This window comes from Aythya marila (genome assembly GCF_965140915.1).
Source record: "Aythya marila genome assembly, chromosome: 13".
Lineage (NCBI taxonomy): Eukaryota > Metazoa > Chordata > Aves > Anseriformes > Anatidae > Aythya > Aythya marila.
This window is the reverse complement of record NC_139054.1, coordinates 16,585,041-16,606,221: the sequence shown is the minus strand read 5'-3', so window position 1 is coordinate 16,606,221 and position 21,181 is coordinate 16,585,041. Positions and strand designations below refer to the sequence as shown.

The window sequence follows — 21,181 nt, the reverse complement described above, 5'->3', positions numbered from 1 at the left end:
GCCTCAAGGTCTGGCACCTCTGCCCTGGCGCTGTGAGGGGGCGTGAAATGGCCCCCGTGCCACCAGGCTGCTGTGGGGACACTAAAAATACCCGCCACGAGCATGAACGGCTCCACCTGGGGCTGCACCGAGCCGGGGGGCGGCGGGCAGAGGGCAGGGGGCTGCGGGCAGGGGGCGGCCATCGCCTCACCGCCCCCCCCCTCAGCCTTTGCCCCTCTTCAAAATGGCGGCGCCCCCCCCTCAGCACGGGGCCGCTCTACCCTCCCGGGCGGTCCTCCGAGCTCCTCTCGTTGGTGAGCGCCCCCCTTTGCCCCGTCCCGGGAGGCGCAGTGGGCGCATGCGCGGGGCGGGATGGGGTGGGGGGGGGGCGCTCCTTCACTTCCGCCGTTCGGCGGCCGCTTCCGGTCCCCCCGTTCCTTGGTAACAATGGAGCACAAAATGGCCGCCTGAGGGGAGCGGCGGGCGGCGGCCACACGGAGCTCGGCGACGGGGCTGAGCCGCGACCGAGCCCGCGGCGGCGGCGGCGGCGGAGGGGAGGGGAGCCCGGGGAGAGCCCGGGGAGAGCAGCGCAGCGAGAGCTCGGGCGGGCGGTGAGTGCGGGAGGCCGGCGGGCGGCCGCCCAAAATGGCCCGCGGCGGGGAGCGCCTCAGGAGCCCCGCAGGGCCCGCGGCCCCCCCCCCCCCCCCCCCCAACCCTCCCCCTTCAGGCCTTTAACGGCCAAAATGGGGGAGGGGGAGGGGACGGACGGCCCCTGGCTGGGGGGGGGCGGCTGCGGGCGCTGCTCGGGGCCTCGCTGGGCAGCCCCAGCCCGGCAGCAGCGGGGCCTGGGGCTGGGGCTGGGGCTGGGGCTGGGGCTGTGCCTGGCGTGGGCTGGGGGGAGAAGGGGGACGGGGCACGGGGCTCCTCGTGTCCCTCCTGAGGGTCTCCAGCGGTTTGGGGGCTGCTGGGTCTGTGGTGTTGGCGGTGCCGGCCCTGTTGGCACGTTAGCCGCCTTACCTTTGCTCTGTTACCTTGGTTTTCTGAGCAGATTCTTCCTTCCTTTTCCTTTTTTTTTTTTTTTTTTTTTTTTTTTTTAAAAAACGCTGTTTGTTGACGTCCAGGGTTTCTGTTTACCATGCCTCAAAACTATTGGCAAGTGCAGTTGTGTGTTTCTTCATCCTTGGTGGCCTGCCGTAATGGAGGAGCAATGTCAAGCGGGTGTAACGTGTAGATTTTAAGGTTCATTATTTGTTTTGATTCTAGCATGTGGGAGAAGGAGCTCAACAAAGGGTTTCACAGCAAAAATACTGTGTTTTTTTTTTTTTTAATATTTTTTGTTTCTCAATTTGTCACAACGATAATCAGGAGGGGCTTGTAAACAGGAACTCAGACTGCGCCGTGCCCAGCAGTGCAGTCACACGGCTGAGGTGTTTCCCTGCCCAGGCTGGCAGTGGTGCCTGGTTTCAGGCTGGAAGTTGTCATCAAGATGCTAAAGGAGTCCCGATACCTACTTGTCCCTGAATGCTAACTGCAGTGACGTGACCATGTTTTTTATAAAGAATAGCTGACTGCTTCTTAGGTGGTTAATTATCTTAATTAAGAGTTTGATGCTTAGTTTTGTTGTGGTGGTCAACTGGCACTCAAAATGAGTGGATTTCCTCTACAGATTGACCATTTTGGTATTAAACAAATTACGGTTTGGGATTTTGTCTCCCCTCCTGCTAACAAGTGGAAAGCATTCCACAGATTATAAAATTCAGGGGTTATTGTTATGTTGCACGACTAAAACATGACAGTTCGTGCTACAGAAACGTTTGTCACTGAAAAAGCGCACTGGAGCTTGTTGAGCACGTAGTGGCTGACATCTGTATCGTATTTATTTCCCATCTTCCTGAATACATGGACATACCAAGGTGTGCTGGAAACAGTGCTACAAGTGTCTGGTCTCTATTACGTGTCTTTTTTTTTTCTGTTTCAGTATTTTTAGGGGAATGAGTAATGTGATCCCGCGATGGAAATATTTCCTTAAACACCCGCGTGTTAATGTACCTGGCTAGTTCATCCCTTCATTCCTCATCCCTATGGAAATGTATCAAAATAAGTTCCTTGATCTTGGTAGAATGCCTCTAATTGCAGCGGAGGTGTTGTAATTTCTTTTTTTTACTGCTGTAGCTCAATGTTTTGACTTAATTTACATGAGCCTAAAGGTTCCGTTTGAGTCCAGCTTAACAGGTTACTAGGCTTTTCTATTTTTTTTTATAGAGCTTTCTGTTTCCGTGTACTAAAACATCTCTGAATCCAAGCAAGATTGTTGGGTATTTATCCGAGTTCTTGAGCCCTAATCTTAGTCTTGAGGAGAGCTTATCAACTCTTTAGCCTGAGAAACTTGGTCTTCAAGAGATAAAGCAAAACTCAGGATATTTTTATGATGGTCTTGTGCATCTCAAAACCAACGCCTCTGAACAGAGCAGTAGCATAAGAACTTAGAGGCAGGGTCGTTGTGTGGTGAGTAGGGGCAGCCAGAAGTGTCACGCAGCCTCAGTTCTGCTTTTCTGCAAATTCCTGGTTGCAGATCAGGTCATAAGAACCACACAAGGCTGCACCTCCCTCGTGTTGTCATTAACGAGGGCCTTGTTAGTGTCTTGCTGCTGCTCTGCAGTGCTGGAGCCCAGCTTTTTACTGAAGGAGGTCTGCGGAGTTGTGCAGCCTCATAAAACCATCTCAGGATAATTGAATATGTCGGAGAAGTCAGGGCGCGCTCACTTGCTCCTAATTTAGTAACTTAAAAGCATTTCACTTAGAGCAGCCTTAATTTCAACATGCAAGATGTATGTGCACGTAATCTTGTTAGAGTGCTTGAGCTTGCCTGCCTTAGTTTGTCGTCAGAAATGGAGCTACAGTCCTAGGATAGGTATTGAAATTCGCTTAGATTTTGCTGAAATTTTCCACTTTGATATTTGTTGGGTGCCAGGCAGCAGCGATAACAACAAAAAGTCCTCGCCTCGGAGTCGCCGGGGGGGTTGTATTTGCAGCGATCGGCACTGTTTTCTTGGCCTTTTAGTAGAAGCTGCGTCGGCAACAGCTTTGTGCAGAAAGTGAGAGTAAAAACGTAGAGCTGGGCTTCTAAGTCAGTGCGACTGCCTTGGTGCTTCCCCTGACCAGAAGTTCTCCTTCCGCAGAAATCAAAGCGTGATGGCCTTCGGTTTTGTGGGCACAACTTCCTTACTTGGCAGCCCTGCTCATGCCGCTGGCTTTCTGTGGCAGCGCTGGGTACGGGCGTGCAGCATCGCTGCTTCCTTCGAGCTTTCTGCGTGCTGAGCCAGCAGGAAGCCTGCTGCTGGGGGAGAAGAGCCTCACGACTGTCTTCTCCCAAAGCTGGAAAGTCGTGGTACCTTGTGGACGCTGAACTTTCTCTTCTGGGGTACCCTCCAAATTTGGGCCCAAAAGGAAGTGCTGTCTGAATTTTGTTTTCAACATCTGTGCGAAAAATGCTGTGCTGATAAGTGCAGAGGATGAAACCTGAAGCTCTTATTTTGGTGATTGTTGCCATGTTCCATCTTCTCACTTCCGTCTTCATTCCCCATGCTCAGTGTTCTGGAATTGCTGAGTCCCACCCTTCATACCCAGAAGGTGATCTGGAAGCCTGTAATGAATTGTTTCGTTTCTGTGCCTAGATCTCTCTGAGGTGGGAATCGATACAGTAGGATGGCAAGTGTTTGCCTCTTCCTATCAGCGTGTTCTGTTGAAATGTTTTCACTGTTTTTTTTTTTTTATTCTGTGGAATTTTCTGCAGCTGTGCTGAATGAGTATTCATTTGCTTTCTGTTATTTAAAATGTACGTTCAGAGTGATGTCCTGCTGTATGGACTTTGCTTTGAAGCCTTCTGGGGCAGTGAATTGGCTGAATCCGTGTCCAACTCTCCGTATTAAGTCAGCATTGAATTTCATTGCGGTTTACACGAGATACTTCTCAGAAGACAAGTTTCTTCCCGCTTTCCACAAGTGGGGCACGCTCCATGGTATTTTTCGAGGCCAGGAGGACGCAGAGTTCTTGTGTGTTTCGGATTTGTGGTAAGTTTAATCAGAAATCTTGAAGTTGTGGAGAGCTGTTGTTCATCAGATGATCAGAAAGCAAGAGTAGCAGGAAAAGGAGTGCGTCCAAAATTCATGCTGCAGTTTTGAAAGGTAGAAAAGTTCCTTGTTACCACTTCTGAGATGTAGATTAGGTAATTGTACCTACGCTGTCATAGCCTTCAGCCTAATCACCAAGGAAGACTTGTGTAGCTACCCAGAAAGACAAAAAAAACATTGATGCAACGAAGCTCCATGTACAATGCAAATAGCTGTTTGATTTCACTGTTTCATGGTATCTCCTTTCCTTAATGATAGGATTCACTGACAGTTTTGTGCTTCTGCTTTTGAGCTCGCAGTCTGGAGAGATGAAATATTTAAGATGAAGATGTAGTTCCTGTTCTTTCTGCCTTTGGTTATTGAGAAGTTGTGTGCTGACGAGCATGGAAACGATTTCTCCACTCGTGAGTCTTCTAGGAAAGCCTGGTAGTCGGATCGAACGCGGGCCGGGGGAGTCGGTGCTGCCCGTTAGGTCGGTCCTGTTTGTGCCTGAAGAGCCCGCAGTCACAGAGCTGCCTGGGGCCCGTCCTGCCCAACGGGGCGGGATGTCAGAGCTGGGGGAAAGAGCGCCGAGCAGGCAGCTCTGCAGGAGAGCCACGCAGCTAAAACGTCTCTGAGGTGTGTTCGGTGAAAGAGGGGAGAGAATAGGTAACCCAAAACGAGCCCAAACCAGAAATACCAAGTGGTGCAGCTTCCACCACTGAGTCGCTGCTTTTACTCAAAGGGTTTGACAATTCCTGCAGCCTAGGAGTAGGCAAGGTGCTCTGCTGGCTGAAGTACCTAATTAAGCTGAGGTTATGAATCATAAATGAGAAATTAGCCTTTTGCTGAGCGCATCTATGAGACACTTATTCATATTGCCATCATCCTTTCTGTGTATACCAAGGTATTAATTATGTTGCTGGGCCGTGAGGTAATTCAGGAAACGTTCGAACACTCGGGGCGCTCCGCCTTCGCACGTAACGTTGAGCCGCCAGCAGCGCCTCGATGGGGGAGTTTGAGAGACCTTGGCTGCACAGCCGGCTCGTAAGCATCTCATTTGTTTCTGCACATCAGCTAAGTGCCTTTCTCTTCTTAAAATTTAAGGCTTGCCTCGTAAATCTGATGAAGATTATAACATTAAGGTTTCGTGTCTTCAAGAATGCCGGCTAAGTTAGTGTTCTGGTGTTAATAAATGGTAACCGATGTCAGGAAATATGAACCATTTTTGAAGGGGAAAGAGCTAGCAATTTAGCACTGGGACTTCTGTTCCATCAGTACTTTTGGGGGAAGAATTCTTTAGTCTGTCAGTGCTAAGCGCTCCGGAGACGCCCAGTGTTACTGGCAAAGATAAAGGGACAACACGAGTGTTTTATTACTGCCTGCTGTCCCACTCCTTTTCTTTTAATGACTGTAAATTCCTGACTGGCTTCTGTTTACACACTCATGAATTGGCATGTGGGAAAAGGTAAGAGACTTCTGGTACTGTGTACCGTAAGGGACATCTAGGATTGGTAAATCATCCCTATCCACGAGCGCATATTACATCCTCTTGAATAAAATTAAGTATCGCTACCTGCTTGGGGCTTGCTGTTCTTGCTGCCGCAGTCTGTAGCAGCGGTGGAGAGGCAGCTAGGCAGCTGTGCTCTGAGATCCCCGAGATTGTTGGAGCATAACTGCGGGAAGATCCTTTGCTGACTCGTCAAAGGATGGGAACACCAATTAAGAATTCACTGTAGTATTCACAGGAAAATATCTGGATCTTCAGCTGCTGAAGAATATTTCCCTTCATTTATTTATTTTTTTAAGAAAAAGTAGTTTATTCTAGCTGTGATTCAGTACAATACCTTGTTTTGGGCAGCCTTCAGGTGATTTTTTTTTTTTTCCTGTTTCCTGTAGGAAAAAAAAAAAAAGATTTTAATTACTGGATATCCCGGCTGAAGCTGGCAGTAATTGACAGATCTGAACTTCCTACTCACAGACGTGACCTTCCCCACCCTTTGTCAACTCAGTGCTGACGGGGAAGAACACTAAATAAGGAAATTCTGAATCTTTTCACATGAGTAAGAACAAAGTCTTACTTTGAGTTGAACGAAACCACTAGGAGAAAGAGAAACAGGGTTGAAGCGCACCTGCTTATTAGATAATCAAATGTTGGGTATTCTTTTGTAACTTAATAGTATACCTGTAGCTTTTCCCTCGTCAGGTTTCCCTGTGTTGCTGCAGTCAGCTTCCTTAAGCCGGTCATAATTTGCTGCAGTGTGTGAGCTGAGAGCAGAAGCCTGAATCCCCCGAATGAGGGAAGGGTTCCCAAGTTGTGTGACCCTCCACCGCATCAAAAACGGAGCAGCACTGCCACCACGGGAACCCTGCAAGTGGGATTTGTGCTGAGATCCCAGATCTGAGGCTTTTTCTTAGCCATGATGTCTTCGCAGTCTTGACCAGCAGCTGACTTTGCAGTTGAAAGCTGAAAGAGGAGGAGAGGGGAGCAAGCCTGGAAATAAGTAAGACTGACTTCGCTGTAGTTTCAGCATTCCTAAAGAGTCAGCTATTGAAGCGTGCATCAGTCTGTTGGTAAAGAAGAGGTTATTTTTCTCAACTTCACTTGTTTTGCCTCTGCCTTTCTTCCTGACCAAGAGCAGTGTCCTCTACATCTTCTGAAATGACGTGGGCAAAAGTCTTGCTGTCAAGTAGGTGTTAGATAGCCAAGGTGCCCACGAGCACTGGAGTTTGCAGTCAAAAGGAAAATTTCAAAGCATAAACAGTAACCAAATGTCAGACTTTGTATACATAATGCACTCTTTTAAAACCTGTTGTTGAATTAGCCTAGTGCCTACAAATATGCTAATGTTGCAGTTTGTGAAGAACACGTGTTTTAAGCTCAGTAAAAATCAAGGTAGCAACCGTTCTGAGGAAAATATTTTACAAACAGCTTTATGCTGCCCCTGTCCTTTAGCGTTACTGCATTCCCTGATTTTCCTAATTGTGCTGTCAACTTTGCTTCACTGTCATCAGTCTCATGGAAAAAAAGAAAATGCTGGTTAGAGCATTTCCCAAAGCTAATGCATCTTCCTGGGCTTTATTTTGGAATCAAGTCTTGTTCTACTTGGGATATTATTCAGGTGTCTCTTGTAAAAAGCAGCAGCTTTGTCTTTCTGGTATTTTCCTTCAATTGGATATGTCTTGAAGTTAGTTGGGGTCATAGCTGTGTTGCAGAAAGCGTGTAAAAAGCTGTCAGGTTTCAAGCAAGCTCTGTTCTCGTTGGAAGTACGTGCCTGAGGTTTGAAGGGCACACTGATTTCATAACTGAGCCCAGTCCGAGTGGGACGTACCTGCTGGAACCGTTGTGCAACTTCCCCTGTGAGTGGGTTTACTTGACAGCGTGTCACATGCGAGTCTTCAGACTGGCCATGCAGTCTTCGGGTTGCACCAGAGATGTAGCAATGCAGGGACAGCTGCTGGCCTTCCGTCTGGAGCGGTGGTAACCCCGCAGATTGCTGCTGCTTGCTGATTCTCATGGAAACAAATCCCAGTAGCCTTCCACACCTGTAACACGGAGGGCCAACAGGTCATTTGTGCTTTAACGTGACTAACCTAAAACAAGTTTTACTGTGTCAGAATGAGGACTGGAGTGGCTATTTCTATCATCTGCAAGCCTGCAATAGTGGGATGTCCTATCCTGTGGAATTTCCTACTGCCACACAGAGGTTGTCAGCTCACTTTAATTTTCACAACAGCAGCTGAAATAAACTCCAGTCAGAGATCATGCGGCACTGGTGTCAACTGTGGGCAGTCCTGACTTGACAGCTGTGCTGACAAACCAAAAAAAGATGCTTTTTGCACTAGACAGATGTCTGAGTGTTGGAAACTTTCCAGCAAGAAGCAAAGAGCTTTATTCTTCCATGTCACATGCAACATGGTTTAAATGAAAGGAACATTTTTTTGATGGGGAATATTATTGCAGAGCTTTTTAGCATGCAGAGGATTAGCTTGCTAATCACCTCTCTGAGTAACTAGATTCTACCAGTTATACAGGAAAATTCTTGATGTTGTGAGTAGCGAGGCATGATGATTAAGGAAACTAGTTATTTTAACTTCATTTGATATATTTGCATGGCACAACTAGTGCCAGTATGTCTCCTGCATTTGCATGTCTTTTGTTTTAATTTTGACCAAATATAGACACTGTATTAATTAATTTTCTTTTTTTTGAGATGCTGTGAAGGATCTCTTCCAAATGAAAAACAATGTGAGGAGAAGACTTTATTTTATTTATTTATTTTTTTAATATAACCACATTATAGAAAATAGTTCTTCGAAGCAGAAGTTCTGGCAGGTATACATGGTGGAGTTTTGTCCTGGAAATGTATTAGTCATCAACATCAGCAATTCACTAATTGCTGAAACTTGCAAGCAAATTCTTCTCTTGACTTACAGCTACAGAGCTGATTTTACAACTGCTTTTTCATTTTGGAGGATACTAATAGCTCTGTCTCTTCTTTTTTCATATATAGTGTTCTGTAGCATCTTCAGACTCATTTATTTAAATCCCTTCATTCTGTTAAAACTCACTTGGATGTTGAAGAGGGTGTTTCTCTTAATTGGCAGTAAATTAGATTGATTTCTGCTTTCTTTACCATAGTGCAGGGAAAGAAGGAGTGATGAATGTTTAATCTCTTTTAGAGTACTCTTTTAGAGTTAGTGTAATCACGTATGGTTTGTGCCTCATGCTACGCTGTTGTATGGCACTGTAAGGCATGGCTTTGGGATTCATGAGGCAGTTGCAGTATTATGAGTATTTTATGGCAAAAAGATTGTTGTGGACACTTAGTAAACTGATACTATTCCATGGTGTTTGTACTTGCTGCTTTGAATATAAGTAGTGGTGGCTCTAGACTTTGTAGTTCTGGAAGTCACTCGTGCTTTGAGAATGGTTTTGTTGTGATCCGTGTCGTTTTGCAGCCAATCTTAACTGAAAATTCATTAGCAAAGTCTTTTTCTCCTCAACTTAATGAAGAATATACTACAGGTTAAGCATCTAAATATCATGCTGTGTTTCACTAAGTTGAATGAAGAGTTTCTTTTTTCTTTTTTAGATACTCTTCCATTTGTCAAGATGGAGAGCTCAGATTCTAGTGATAAAGGAAATATCGATCAATCCGAAGCACAACGTCAGAGTCAGCTAGATCGGTTAGATCGAGAAGAAGCTTTCTATCAGTTTGTAAACAACCTGAGCGAAGAGGACTACAGGCTGATGAGAGATAACAATTTGCTAGGAACACCAGGTAGGTTATGCTCGTGTATATACATCTTACTGGAATTGCCTGTAGTTGATCTGTGTCGTTTTCTGTTCTCCTCAATCTCCTTCACCCATTTAGTTCATGTGCTGCGGTTGTGTTCCGTGGTAGGGAGTAGCTTCTTGCTACCTTGTACGTACTGAAAATTGAGGGCTCCACCGTGGAGAGGTGGTTGGGACAATGTGGATTCATCAGATACTAAAGTCTGCTGTTCGCACCACTTGATGGGAACATCCAGAGTTGACCCTGTTATGGCCCCTTAGACTTCTGGGACAGAAAAGAAATTGCCCTTAAGCATGTGTGAAAACTTTATGCTGGTATTAAGAGTTTGTAACTAGGATAATTAATCTGGTGCAAGATTCTGCATGGGTGTTTTTATGTCCATTTTTAATTGACTTATTACTTTAAATTGACTCTTTATAGGATGATGCCTAATTGAAACTAGTTATAATCTAAAACATGACTTCAACTAATTTGGACTTTCTTCGTGCTTGTGAACACATTATCATTTTTTTTCCCCACTCTGGACAGCCATTTAATTGGAATAGGCTGAAGAAAACTGCTGATGAGTTGCAGAGGTTGCAGAACCAGAAAGCACACTTGTCTTTTTTGAGTAGGTTGAAACTGTTGGATCCTTCAGCAAAACTTATTTGGAAGAGTGGTGCTGAAGTGTCTGAACTTCCCCTTAGCAACCTGCTTGGCAGTCTCATTATGGCAGGATTTAATTAGAGGAAAAAAAAAAAGACAACACAGTGGCTTGTACCTTCTGTAGAAGCTTTTGATAATGCTTGCCATACATATGATTTGGAAATATTTTTGGAAAATTTTGCTTATTTTCTAAGGTGAAATTACTGAAGAAGAGTTGCTGAGAAGGCTACACCAAGTTAAAGAAGGTCCGCCACAGCAAAACAGTGATGAGAATAGAGGTATATACAGTATTTGTGAAAACTCTTAACTTTAGCACCCCATACGGACCTTAACTTGAGTGCAGGAGTGGAACAAGTTAAGCCTAGGCAGGTGCAAGGTGAGCTTTGTTTCAAAACTAAGTGAACGTTATGTCTGATATCTGCTGCAGAGATCAGTTTGGGACAGATTTCACCCATAACGTGTCTGTTACTTGCATCAGAATAAAGTTCCATTTAGGTTTCTTTTTCTTTATTTTGAAGATTGTTTTCCTGTCTGCTCCCTTTGGGGATGCTTTTTGGCAATTCTTCTTTTTGTTTTTATTCACCGTTCTTCCCTTCCAAAGGTGCTCTATGGGTTTTGTTATCACCCCTCTAAAGAGGTTGGTGGAGGATTCTTGGAGCTTACCACTGGGGTTCATTCTTTAGTAAGATGGGTTTGCTGCACAGCTGATCTCCAAGTGAAGGGTCAGGACAAACATAGGTCTCAATTCAGTGAGATCCCCTAATTGTTTGGAAAGGAAAACACAGAATATTGATGTGTTTTAACACATGAAGTAAGACTTTCCATTTACAATAAATAATGCGTGTTACTTAGACTTATTTGCTGTGTGATGGCTGCAGCCGGTCTGTGCATATTAGGAAAAAGAAGTCCACTCCTGCTCCCTTAACAGAGCTCTGGTAGATAAGAACTGTGATGCTACATGTGAAACCACAGTTGCTCTTGATGGGATTAAGCGCTTCTAAACTGTCGCTTTTTTAAATTAAGCACTTATGTTTTTGGAAAAGATCACTCCAATGTTAGCTAAGTGCTCTAATTTTGGTAGTTCACTGTCTTTTTCGCAGGTGCAGAATCCGCAGAAGATGTTTCAAATGGAGATTCTATAATAGACTGGCTTAATTCAGTCCGACAGACTGGAAATACTACACGAAGTGGGCAACGAGGAAACCAATCTTGGAGAGCAGTGAGCCGGACTAACCCAAATAGTGGTGACTTCAGATTCAGTTTGGAAATAAATGTCAACCGTAATAATGGGAACACAAATCCGGAAACTGAGAATGAGCCATCTGTAGAGCCTTCCAGTGGGGAGGATTTGGAAAACAGCCAAAGTGACTCTGAAATTCCAAGGTCTGAATCACCGTCTGTAAGGCAGCCTGGATCAGAAAGGAGCACTTCAGAGGAGCTAACGACTGAGGAAGCTTCTCCTAGAGGGCAGAGGAGAGCGAGAAGTAGGAGCCCAGAACAGCGGAGAACACGGGCTAGGACTGATAGAAGTAGGTCACCTATTAATCCAGTGAGTGAGGCTCCTCGCAGGTCTCATCACAATACATCATCTCAAACGCTTGACCATTCGTCGGTGAATGAAGCTGAGGGAAGCTCTAGAACTAGGCAGCACGTGACGTTAAGGCAGCATGCAGTGGGGACTGAGGTGCCGAGTGAAAACGCAGTTCTGTTTTCAGCCCCTGAAACAAGACCTGCTCCTCAGGCGGCAGGTTCTTCAGAAACTAATGGTGCCAGTGAGTCTGCAACTCCTGGGCAGAGGCCTCCTACCATAGTGCTCGATCTTCAGGTGAGAAGAGTTCGTCCCGGGGAGTATCGGCAAAGGGACAGCATAGCCAACAGAACTCGGTCCCGCTCCCAGACCCCTAACAACACAGTCACTTACGAGAGCGAACGGGGAGGGTTTAGGCGCACGTTTTCACGTTCAGAACGGGCTGGAGTGAGAACTTACGTCAGTACCATTAGGATTCCTATTCGTAGGATCTTAAACACAGGCTTGAGCGAGACTACATCAGTTGCTATTCAGACTATGCTGAGGCAGATAATGACAGGCTTCGGAGAGCTGAGTTACTTTATGTATAGTGATAGTGATGCAGATCCTAGTGGCCCCGCTCCAAATCAGAACGTGGATGCTTCCGAGCCGCAGAACGGAGGTGGTGGTAGTTCAGGCAATGAAAGTACGGATGTTAGCTCAGGGGAGGTGTACGAAGGTGGTAATGAAGGTGGTTCAACATCTGGTGCCAGGCGGGAAGGTCGGAATACAAGAGGATCGGTCACGTTTGAAGAAAGTGGTTCTCTCCCATTCCTTAGCCTAGCACAATTTTTCCTACTAAATGAAGATGATGACGACCAACCAAGAGGACTCACCAAAGAACAAATTGACAACCTAGCCATGAGGAATTTTGGTGAGAGCGATGCTCTGAAAACCTGTAGCGTGTGTATTACGGAGTACACCGAAGGCAACAAGCTTCGGAAACTGCCTTGTTCTCACGAGTATCATGTCCACTGCATCGATCGCTGGTTATCAGAAAATTCCACTTGTCCCATTTGTCGCAGAGCAGTCTTAGCGTCTGGTAACAGAGAGAGTGTTGTCTAAATGAGATCTGAATTCATGGCCGAGCAGCTAGTGTAATAGTGATGGGCAAAGAAGTCACTTCCTTTATGGCCACTTTTTGAGTGGTACCTCATTGTATAATACTGACTTGGAGTGAATCTTCCCTCATGAGAGCATTTTATCTGAATTCCAGCTTGTAAAATCCTAAAATTCCTTTAATTAGGGGTTTCGACATCTAGCCAGTTTGTGTGATTAAATTTCACTTGTCCAAAGACACCTACCGATTTAAAAATACTTTTTTCTTTATGAAGAGTAAGTTCTAGCCACTTCCTTCCCCCAGCCCCATAAACATTTTGTCCTAAAGATTGTGCTTACGAGGAGTCTGAGAAGTCATCCCAGCTTAATGTACATGAGTCGTAGATGATTTTCTGCAAGAAATCCAACTGACTGAAAAAAATAACACAAATTTAATTGCACACTTGAACATGTTTTAAATTTTCATACTGGGTTAATATTGGACGTGTCTGTAAATAACACTAATGTTAGCCCTTTCCCCATCACTATGGCACGCTGTAGGATGAGCTGTTAGCTTAATTGGGATATTTATCTTGTTGTGGAAATATAAGAATTGCCTATGCTTGTTTAAATAAAAAAAAAAAAATCTGTTTTAAAATTGTAAAGCTTTTTTGTAGAAGCTCAGTACTTTTCCAATGCACTGTTGTACTAACGCATTAAGAATTAAAATTGTACCATGCTTAGAAATTGAGAATGCTTTTCATACAAAACCCACCACACAGAGAGCAAACTAAATACAAGAGAGCTGCTTTTGTAACTGTGTGCCTGTCAAGAGCAGTGCATATCTGTACTATTTATGTGAAAAGCTACTGTAATATAAAAACAGTTGAATTAGACATCTTAATTGCATTTAAGAAATGGAAATTAAATGTTTATTATTGCAGTGTTTTGGCTCAGTAATGTCACCCAAAAAGATGATAAAAGTTAGAAACTGTTCTAATGGCTGGTTTTTTTCTTTATACGGTTCCTAATATGTAATAATATAAACTGGTGTGCACCAGGTTATTCCGTGAGGTTTATGCCCAGTTCTTGCATTTTTTACTTTAAACTTTAAAGGTAACCCTGTATGATTCTTCAGCAGACAAATAGTAACCCCTCCCCCTCCCCCCCCCCAAATCAGCTTCAGCAATATCAGTTCTGTTCAGTGAACATGATCTATCCAGTGTCGGTTTGAGTGCTGCAGAAAAATAAGTGTTAAATGGAAGAGAGATTAATTACTAGAATGCTACGTTAAATTTGGAGATTATAATTGATTACTGGAATGTAGGTAATGTTATTCTTAAGATTGGCTACGCATTCCAAAACAGACTCCTTATGCTCCCATTGGAAGGTCTGAACAATTACCTTCAGAAGTGTGTTTGTGGCACACAGAAATAGAGAACCAGAAGCTGTGTTGCTGCCTCGATGTGGTCCTGAGCAACCACATGGCCCCAGAGGTCCCTGCCGTCTGCAGCCAGTCTGATCCTGTACCTTAACTCAGCAGTGTCAGGGGAAAGCATCCCTGCACTTCAATGAGCTGCCTTTGTTGTATTCTCTAGTGTTGTTCTTATTTTTCCCCTAGCTTATGTCTGCAGCAGGGAAAGCCTTTCACGCCCAGAGTGGTAGTTGCAACGGGATATGAACTGCTCTTGCTGGCTGTAAGGGAAATGTTGCGTGCTCCTCAGATGATAAAACCAAAGCTAGCCTTTTTTTTTTTTTTTGCCTAATTAAAAAACATTTTTGATGTTTTCTAGTGGTGGTTGCATAAAATACAGTGTCTGCTCTAAGCCATTTTTAATGTCTCATCTGTTAAGTAGTCCACCATGTCCCAAAATTCACACTTTTTTTATACATGCGCATTTTGTGGTGTTTGGTTTAGTGGGAAGCCCTGACTGGCTATTGAGCTTGCTTTCCTCCTGGTGGGACACACTGTCATGGCGCAAAGAATAAGTGTTTTGGGGGGATTTTGTTTGTTTTTAACAGAGGAATAAATAAGCTCGTGCTCTTAATTTTTTCCCTCTGTGACACGCATCACTCTGAAATCGGAGGTTAGCTATTAACTTCAGGTGCTGGACTCTCATGAATGTAGGTAACGTATTTGATGCCAAAATTTCTTCAACAAAATAACACTTCTGAATTTCTTCCAGCAGCATTCACATAGCAAATACCTGCTATCGGTTGCAGTTTCCAGTAGCTCTATTGACTTACTGGAGCATAGAATCAGAAGGAAAAAAAAAAAAACAACTAACCTTCTCCACATGAATGCCATTTTAGATTTTGAAAACCTGACATACTTCTCTGAAGACTAAGCACAGTGACAAGCAAGAAAGGGGCCCATTAGTGCTACTTAACGCCAGGCACGGCTGTGATGCGTGTCATCCAACATAGCTTTGTTTTTTAATGTTCTGAGTTTCCAGGAACTGGACACTTCGGTAGGCTCAACTTTACAGTTTTGTTATAGCTTAATAGTGGCATGCCTTAACATTTTATCTTTCTGTAATGATAGCAACCAATAAAATGTTAGAGGTTTCCCAAATGGTACCAAGAACAAGTACTTTAAGCTCAGTTGAGAAGCCCTTGAGTGTTCTCCATTATTTTACACGCCTTTTCCAACGCTGAGTGTACTGATGGTGCTGGGGGCTAGGTGCCCAAGGTCTGGAAGGGTTAGCAGGAATTAAATTGCTGACATGATGAAGAGCTCCTTGTGTAGCTGAGTCATCTGTTGGCCCCTGCAGTAGTGCTGGGGAAGAGCAGTGTCCTGGCTGCTGGGAGCTGCAGCCAAGAGCTCAGTGGTGGCCATCGGTGCCTTCGTATCGCACCGCATCCACAAACCCCGCACCGCTGCGGGGTGGGTGTAGGGCTGGGGTCTGGCAAGAGGAATTCCCAATTGCTGCTGCATTTTACCCTAATATCTCGGGGTAATTCCATTTCTGTCCTTTTAAAGTTGTGTTGCAGTTAGGAAAAGTCAGTATTTCCACATTGGTTGCTAACAGAACGTGAAATGCACTAATTTTGAAGGCTCACCGTTAGCAAATTTTGCAGTTTGAAGTCATTATGGTGTTGAGATTTTGTACACATCGCTGCCCTTGGGTTGCTCTTTCTTGGTATTACAGGTGGGATGCAGCACCTTTACTCACGCTTATAGCCACATGAAAGGTTAAAATGGCCATTTTTGTCATTTTGAAATGCCTGCTTGTACGGAAAAGAGAAGTACAGAGGCAGAGGCAGCCTTGCTGCGGCAGCTGCCTGGCTCGTAGTGCCACCTTGTGGGAGCCTCTCTTACCCTTGCAGAGCCGGCATAAAATCTCCAGCCCGTCGCTTGGAGCAGCCTGGTTTCTTCTTGCTCAGAAGGATTATGCTTTGTTTTTCAAGGGGATTCCCTCTTACCGCCTGCCTCCCTAGTTAGCGTGGTGTTTTTTCCAAACGGCAAACCACCCAAGCTGCTGTTGGGAGTGCTTATCTGGTGGGTGAGCTGGATTCCTGTCCTACGGGACAGCTCTCTGACAGCAGGACCCCCATACACAGCTGCAAAAGCAGTTGCGAGGCCAAAACCTTGAAGAGCGAATGGTATTTTTTTAATTAAGAGCATGTTTGATAGTTTTAACTCAAATAACACCATAATGACTTCAAACTGATACAGTTGTGGGTGCTTGCTTTTTTTTTTTTTCTTTTCTTTTTCTTTAAATTAGGGCTTTATCCATTAAAAGACTGTGAAGACTTATTCCTGGGGTTTGTTAGCTTTCCTTTTTACATGCACTTTTTTTTTTTTTTATCACTTACAAGAGTTTTTTTTTTTGTTTTTTTTTTTTTTTTTGCAAAGAACTTGTAGGCAGTTAATTGACTCGTTTTAAAAACCGATTTCATTAGCGTAGCTACCGCATGCATAGAAATTACTCATTAAAAGTTTAAAGACTTTTGGTAGGAAGTATTAATGTGCATGCACAGCAGCTGCACTAACACGATACTGCACCAGTTTTGAAGGAGCCATAATTGTCCATTGTGTCAGCTTGCAAACTAATGGATTTCCCACTAATGTTGACACAATGGGCCGTAATGACTGTCATCCCCGTTTCCTCTCAGTTAGCTGGATTATGCAAATACGTCGCGTCCAAAGGGCTGTTTCCCTGTCTAATTGCAGGGGATGTTTATCTTGCGAGGGTTGCCTACACAATGGGGAGGCTCCACGCCGTGTCATGATAACGAGGGCCGACTTGGCGAGGGAAGAGGCGGTGGCACGGCTGGCCGTGGGGCTGTGGCTCTTGGTGGCTTTTTCTGAAGCTCCCAACGCAATCTTGGCCACCATGCTGCAAGGCTCACCTGGTTGGCGTAAGCCGTGGCCTTATCTTTGGCTTGAGCTCCTTTTCGCTACCATAAAGTGTACATGTGTACGTGTCCAATATTTTGGGTTTCTCCCCATCATGCCGCAGGGACTCGTTGCTTGCTGCGATCAAGTGTTGGTGAGCGTTGGCTCAGAGCCACGTTAAGGGAATCTGTAACAATTTCAGAAATATTTCCGATCTTTGCATACTCTAGGCTTTTTTTGTTTCTTTCTTTCTTTGTCCTTGACTGGGGAGGGAAGGAGGAAGGTGAAGAGACAGGACTGATGGTAACTTCCCCGAAGTACATTAAGTCTGTGTTGTGTTAAAAAAGAAAATCAATTTGCATCTGTTATACCAGGGTTTCCCAACCTCTTCTTGAGATGTCTTTTAACCATACTTTTGGGTTTGTTTTGATTATTTTATGTGGTTTTGGTCCCTTCAGCTAAAACACCCAACACCCCTTCCTGACTCTCCCTCTCTGCCAGTACAACAGCTCATGGTTGGGAAGCCCTGAATTCAGCTGAGAATGTAACAGTTTCCTTTTTTTTTTCTTTTTCTTTTTTTTTTTTTTTTTTCTTTTTTTTCTTTTTGTACAGTGCTTTGCATCTGTTTATACTGGACTTGTTTAGTACAAAATGGTACTCTGAGGTCATCGGACAACAGTTTGACCAGATTTGATAGCTAATATTTAGGAGGAGTTTGTTCCCTATGTAAGATGTCATAATGCAAATTTAAATAGACTCAATAAAATGCATGAAGTGACCATTTTGTGCTTGATCATCACTCCTTGGGCTTATTCTTCTTAGGGTGGGAACGTGCTGGAGTAACGATGGATGTGGCAGGAATTTATGTGCGCCTTTTGCCTTGAGGCCAGGCAGAAAGAAAAGACCCGGAATGGTGCAGCTTAGTTCCCTGAAGCATTTATTGCTCCTTAGTACATAAACCAGAGGCAATAAATCTTACGATGAGCCAGACGTGTAAATCTGTCCTTGGATAATGTGGGATAAAGCAGTAAGTTACCTCCTGAGTGCGAGCTGTGACTTTTACGGGTACCCATCAGTGACCGGGCGCTGGCAGGACTGAGCCCCACCAGAAATGCCCCAAACGCTTCGCAGTGCTCGTGGCTTTTGTAAGAAGCTCTCACATATGGCTAAAAGCTTCGCCCTAAATTTAGTAGCTGATGTACGTGCAAATGCTTGCTCGAGTGGGAAGGCAATTTTGTAGGGTGTGGGGAGCTGGCTTTATTACCAGCGCTTCCCTCACCTCGTCTCCGCTCCTCGGGTAGGAAGTCAGAGCAGAGGCCTGATGGCATGGAAGGAGGAGAAGGGGCAGGACAGCAATGGGCGGCTCGGAAACACGCAGCACTCGGCGTGTGGGTGCCATGGACTGCTCCTCCTGCCGGGTAGCTGCCTCAGCTGCTTGGCAGCACGGTGCTGCTCGCCTTGCTGTGGCCAGGAGGAAGGTTTGTGGGCTTCCCCAGGGACGCGTTGAGCAAGGATTCTGCTCCGCCTTCAGCCTCCCTAGGGAGACCTCTGGGAAGAGTTTTTTCCCAGCTGCCGGAGGCTTCATCTCGAGCTCTGAGGTGTCCTGCTCTGGAAGCACACCGCTTCTCCTCCAAGTCTTTACCATAGGCCTGAATTTTCATTTCGGTGCCTTCACCCGTGAAGTAGTTCCCACTCTTTCCATACCAGGAACCCCTCGCCAGCTCCCTGGCTTCAGCCCTGCATCTCCCTGTGGGAAGTCCTTTGGGTTGTGTATCCCTGTGTTTGCTCCTTAAAAACTGCCGACTGCCCCCCCAAATTGCTTTAGAAGTCCAACCCAACCTCAGAGCATGTGTGCTCTCTGGAGAGGCTTGGGAAGGGCTCCACAGACCTCTCCTCGATCTCGATGGGAGCTGTTGGTTGTGGTGGGAGGGAAGCAGAGGCTTCGCTGCCAGCTCATCTTCCCTGCCTGTCCCTTGGTGGGACCTCTTTGGGGGCTTTCAACATAATGAATCTAAGCTCAGCTGCATCGTGGCTCCCTAAGCCCTTACAATGAAGTTGTACGGGGAAAACTAAACCCACTTTTTTGCCTTAAAGGAGACGGCATTGTCTCTGCCACTAATGAGAAGCTGATGCTGCATGCTCCAACTGTTTCCCTGAATAAATCCCCTGCTGAGCTGAGCATGTGAAAAAGCAGGCGTCGAGCGTCCCCGACAGCAACTGCTTCATCGAACGGGGCGGTGCTGTCTGGGGAGGGTTTCTGTCATTTTGGCTGCTGTCAGGTCTGGGGTTTTTGAGAAAAAAGGTTGCTTAGAGCATGTTCCTTGTGGTAATGTTGGGGTGTTGGTGCTTTGCAGCAGGGCTCAGCTGCAGGAACCTCACAGAGTCCAACAAGAAGTGCGGGGTCCTGCAGATGGAGGGGAACAGGCCCAGGCACCTGGAAGCACAAGGGGTAAGGGTATCCTGTGCTGCATTGGGAAAAGTATCGCCAGCAGGCCGAGAGAGGTGACCCTTCCCCTCCACCCAGCACTGGTGTGGCCACACCTGGGGTGCTGGGTCCAGTTCTGGGCCCCCCAGTACAAAGAGACATGGAGGAACTGGAGAGAGCCCAGCACAAGATGCTGAAGGGCCTGGAGCTCCTCTGCTGGGAGAAGAGGCCGGGAGAGGTGGGACTGCTCGGCCTGGAGAGGAGGAGGCTCGAGGAGGACCTGAACAGGTCTCTGGACACCTGAAGGGAGGGTTTCACAGCGGGATGGGAAAAAGGGTTTGGGCCGCACGGATCAGGGCTGGTGAAAGCATCAACACGGGTGGGAGAAGGCTGCGGGAACAGAGGGCAGGCTGGGGGGGCGATGAGGCGCCGGCCACGTACGCCAGGGCCGAACAATGCCGCAGATGGGCCGATAACAGATTTACAACCCAGTGGCGCAGTGCCTCGGAGGAAGAGGTGCGAGCCACAACAATAGCAGCAGCCAGGAGCCAGAGCCCCGCTCACCCAGCCCACCGCCGAGCACCCACCCCACAGTGAGCTTATGGCAGCTGATCTGCCAAAAACACGAGAAAAGCACACCCCGAAGCCTCGCCACGACGAAGCAGGCAGCCTTTCTGCTCCACACGACGTGATTCTGGTCCTGCAGTGCCCTCCCCTGCGTTGTACTTGCTTTAGATCTCTGTGTGTGTACATATATTTTTTCCCCTCCCTTGTTTTTCCCCGCTGCCAATATTACGTGGTTTCCAATACATTACTCTGCATTAAAGAAACCCCCCAAACCCAAGCATGCCCTAAACGCACGCTGTGCTCACCCTCCCAGCCACTCGCTGCGGTCCCTGTGCCTCCCCTTGGCGCTGGGGTGATGGAGGGGGATGGATCTTGGGTCCTGCACAGCACAGACCATGTGTGTACTACCAAAAGTATGCAGGTATATATGCCATTCACATGCTTGTCTAAAATGTACATATTTTGCAGCTCCTAGGAAACAAATATAAGACATCAACATGCTTAGTATTTAACATAGAAAATAATTCATTTAAAATTTAATATATAAAACACCAGCTTTGAATTTTAGAAGTGATATTTCCCAGCGGGCAGGCTCACAAGCTCACCGACAGAGCTCTACGTGTGCGCGTGCTGCCTGCCCTGTCCCTGCACGCATGGCACGTGGAGGAGGGCTGCTGCTGCCGCCTTTGAATCCCTGTTTACTGCCTCTTATCAGCTCCCACTGGGGGTTTTTTGAGTATTATTTGCAGTAAATATCCCTGACTTGAAAAAGGGTTGAGATGCATATGGAAAGAAAAATGAAAGCCTGAGCCATATCAAATTAACGTGTGTGTCAGCTTTCATCTGATGTCAATTAAGGCAGCTAGTGTAAACAATTTGTTACTTTAGAGTTTTTTTTTTTTTTTTTTTTTTTTTTTAAATTTTATTTTAGAATCCTTGCTAAAAGTCTTGTTTTTGGTTCCATTCACTCCCTTTCTTGCACACCCTCCCCAAAAATGCTCCTATTGGCAGCACAGCTTAGCTCTCCCAGCACAGTGCTAATGTCCAGGAGGCCTCACTGTGCCCTGAGCCCCTGCCAAAGGAAGAAATAATAATAATAATAATAATAATAATAATAATAATAATAATAATAATAATAATAATAATAATAATAATAATAATAATAGTAATAAAACCCTGGTGCACTGACACTCATGAGAAGCATTTCTT

At 45.7% G+C, this 21,181-nt stretch overlaps 1 protein-coding gene across 3 annotated transcripts; it reads left to right on the top strand.

Moving 5' to 3' along the window:
• Positions 1-429: 429 nt before the first annotated feature.
• Positions 430-13,633, top strand: RLIM (ring finger protein, LIM domain interacting). Of its 3 annotated transcripts, XM_082771060.1 has the most exons (4): positions 431-590; positions 9,185-9,373; positions 10,228-10,311; positions 11,134-13,633. In XM_082771060.1, the coding sequence occupies exons 2-4, from the start codon at positions 9,205-9,207 to the stop codon at positions 12,663-12,665; spliced, it is 1,785 nt and encodes a 594-aa protein (XP_082627186.1). In that variant the 5' UTR covers positions 431-590; positions 9,185-9,204; the 3' UTR covers positions 12,666-13,633. The 3 variants fall into 3 exon arrangements, with proteins under 3 accessions (XP_082627187.1, XP_082627186.1, XP_082627185.1); XM_082771061.1 differs by lacking the exon at positions 10,228-10,311 and having other exon boundaries at positions 430-590; XM_082771059.1 differs by lacking the exon at positions 431-590 and having other exon boundaries at positions 9,167-9,373.
• The last annotated feature ends 7,548 nt before the right edge of the window (positions 13,634-21,181 follow it).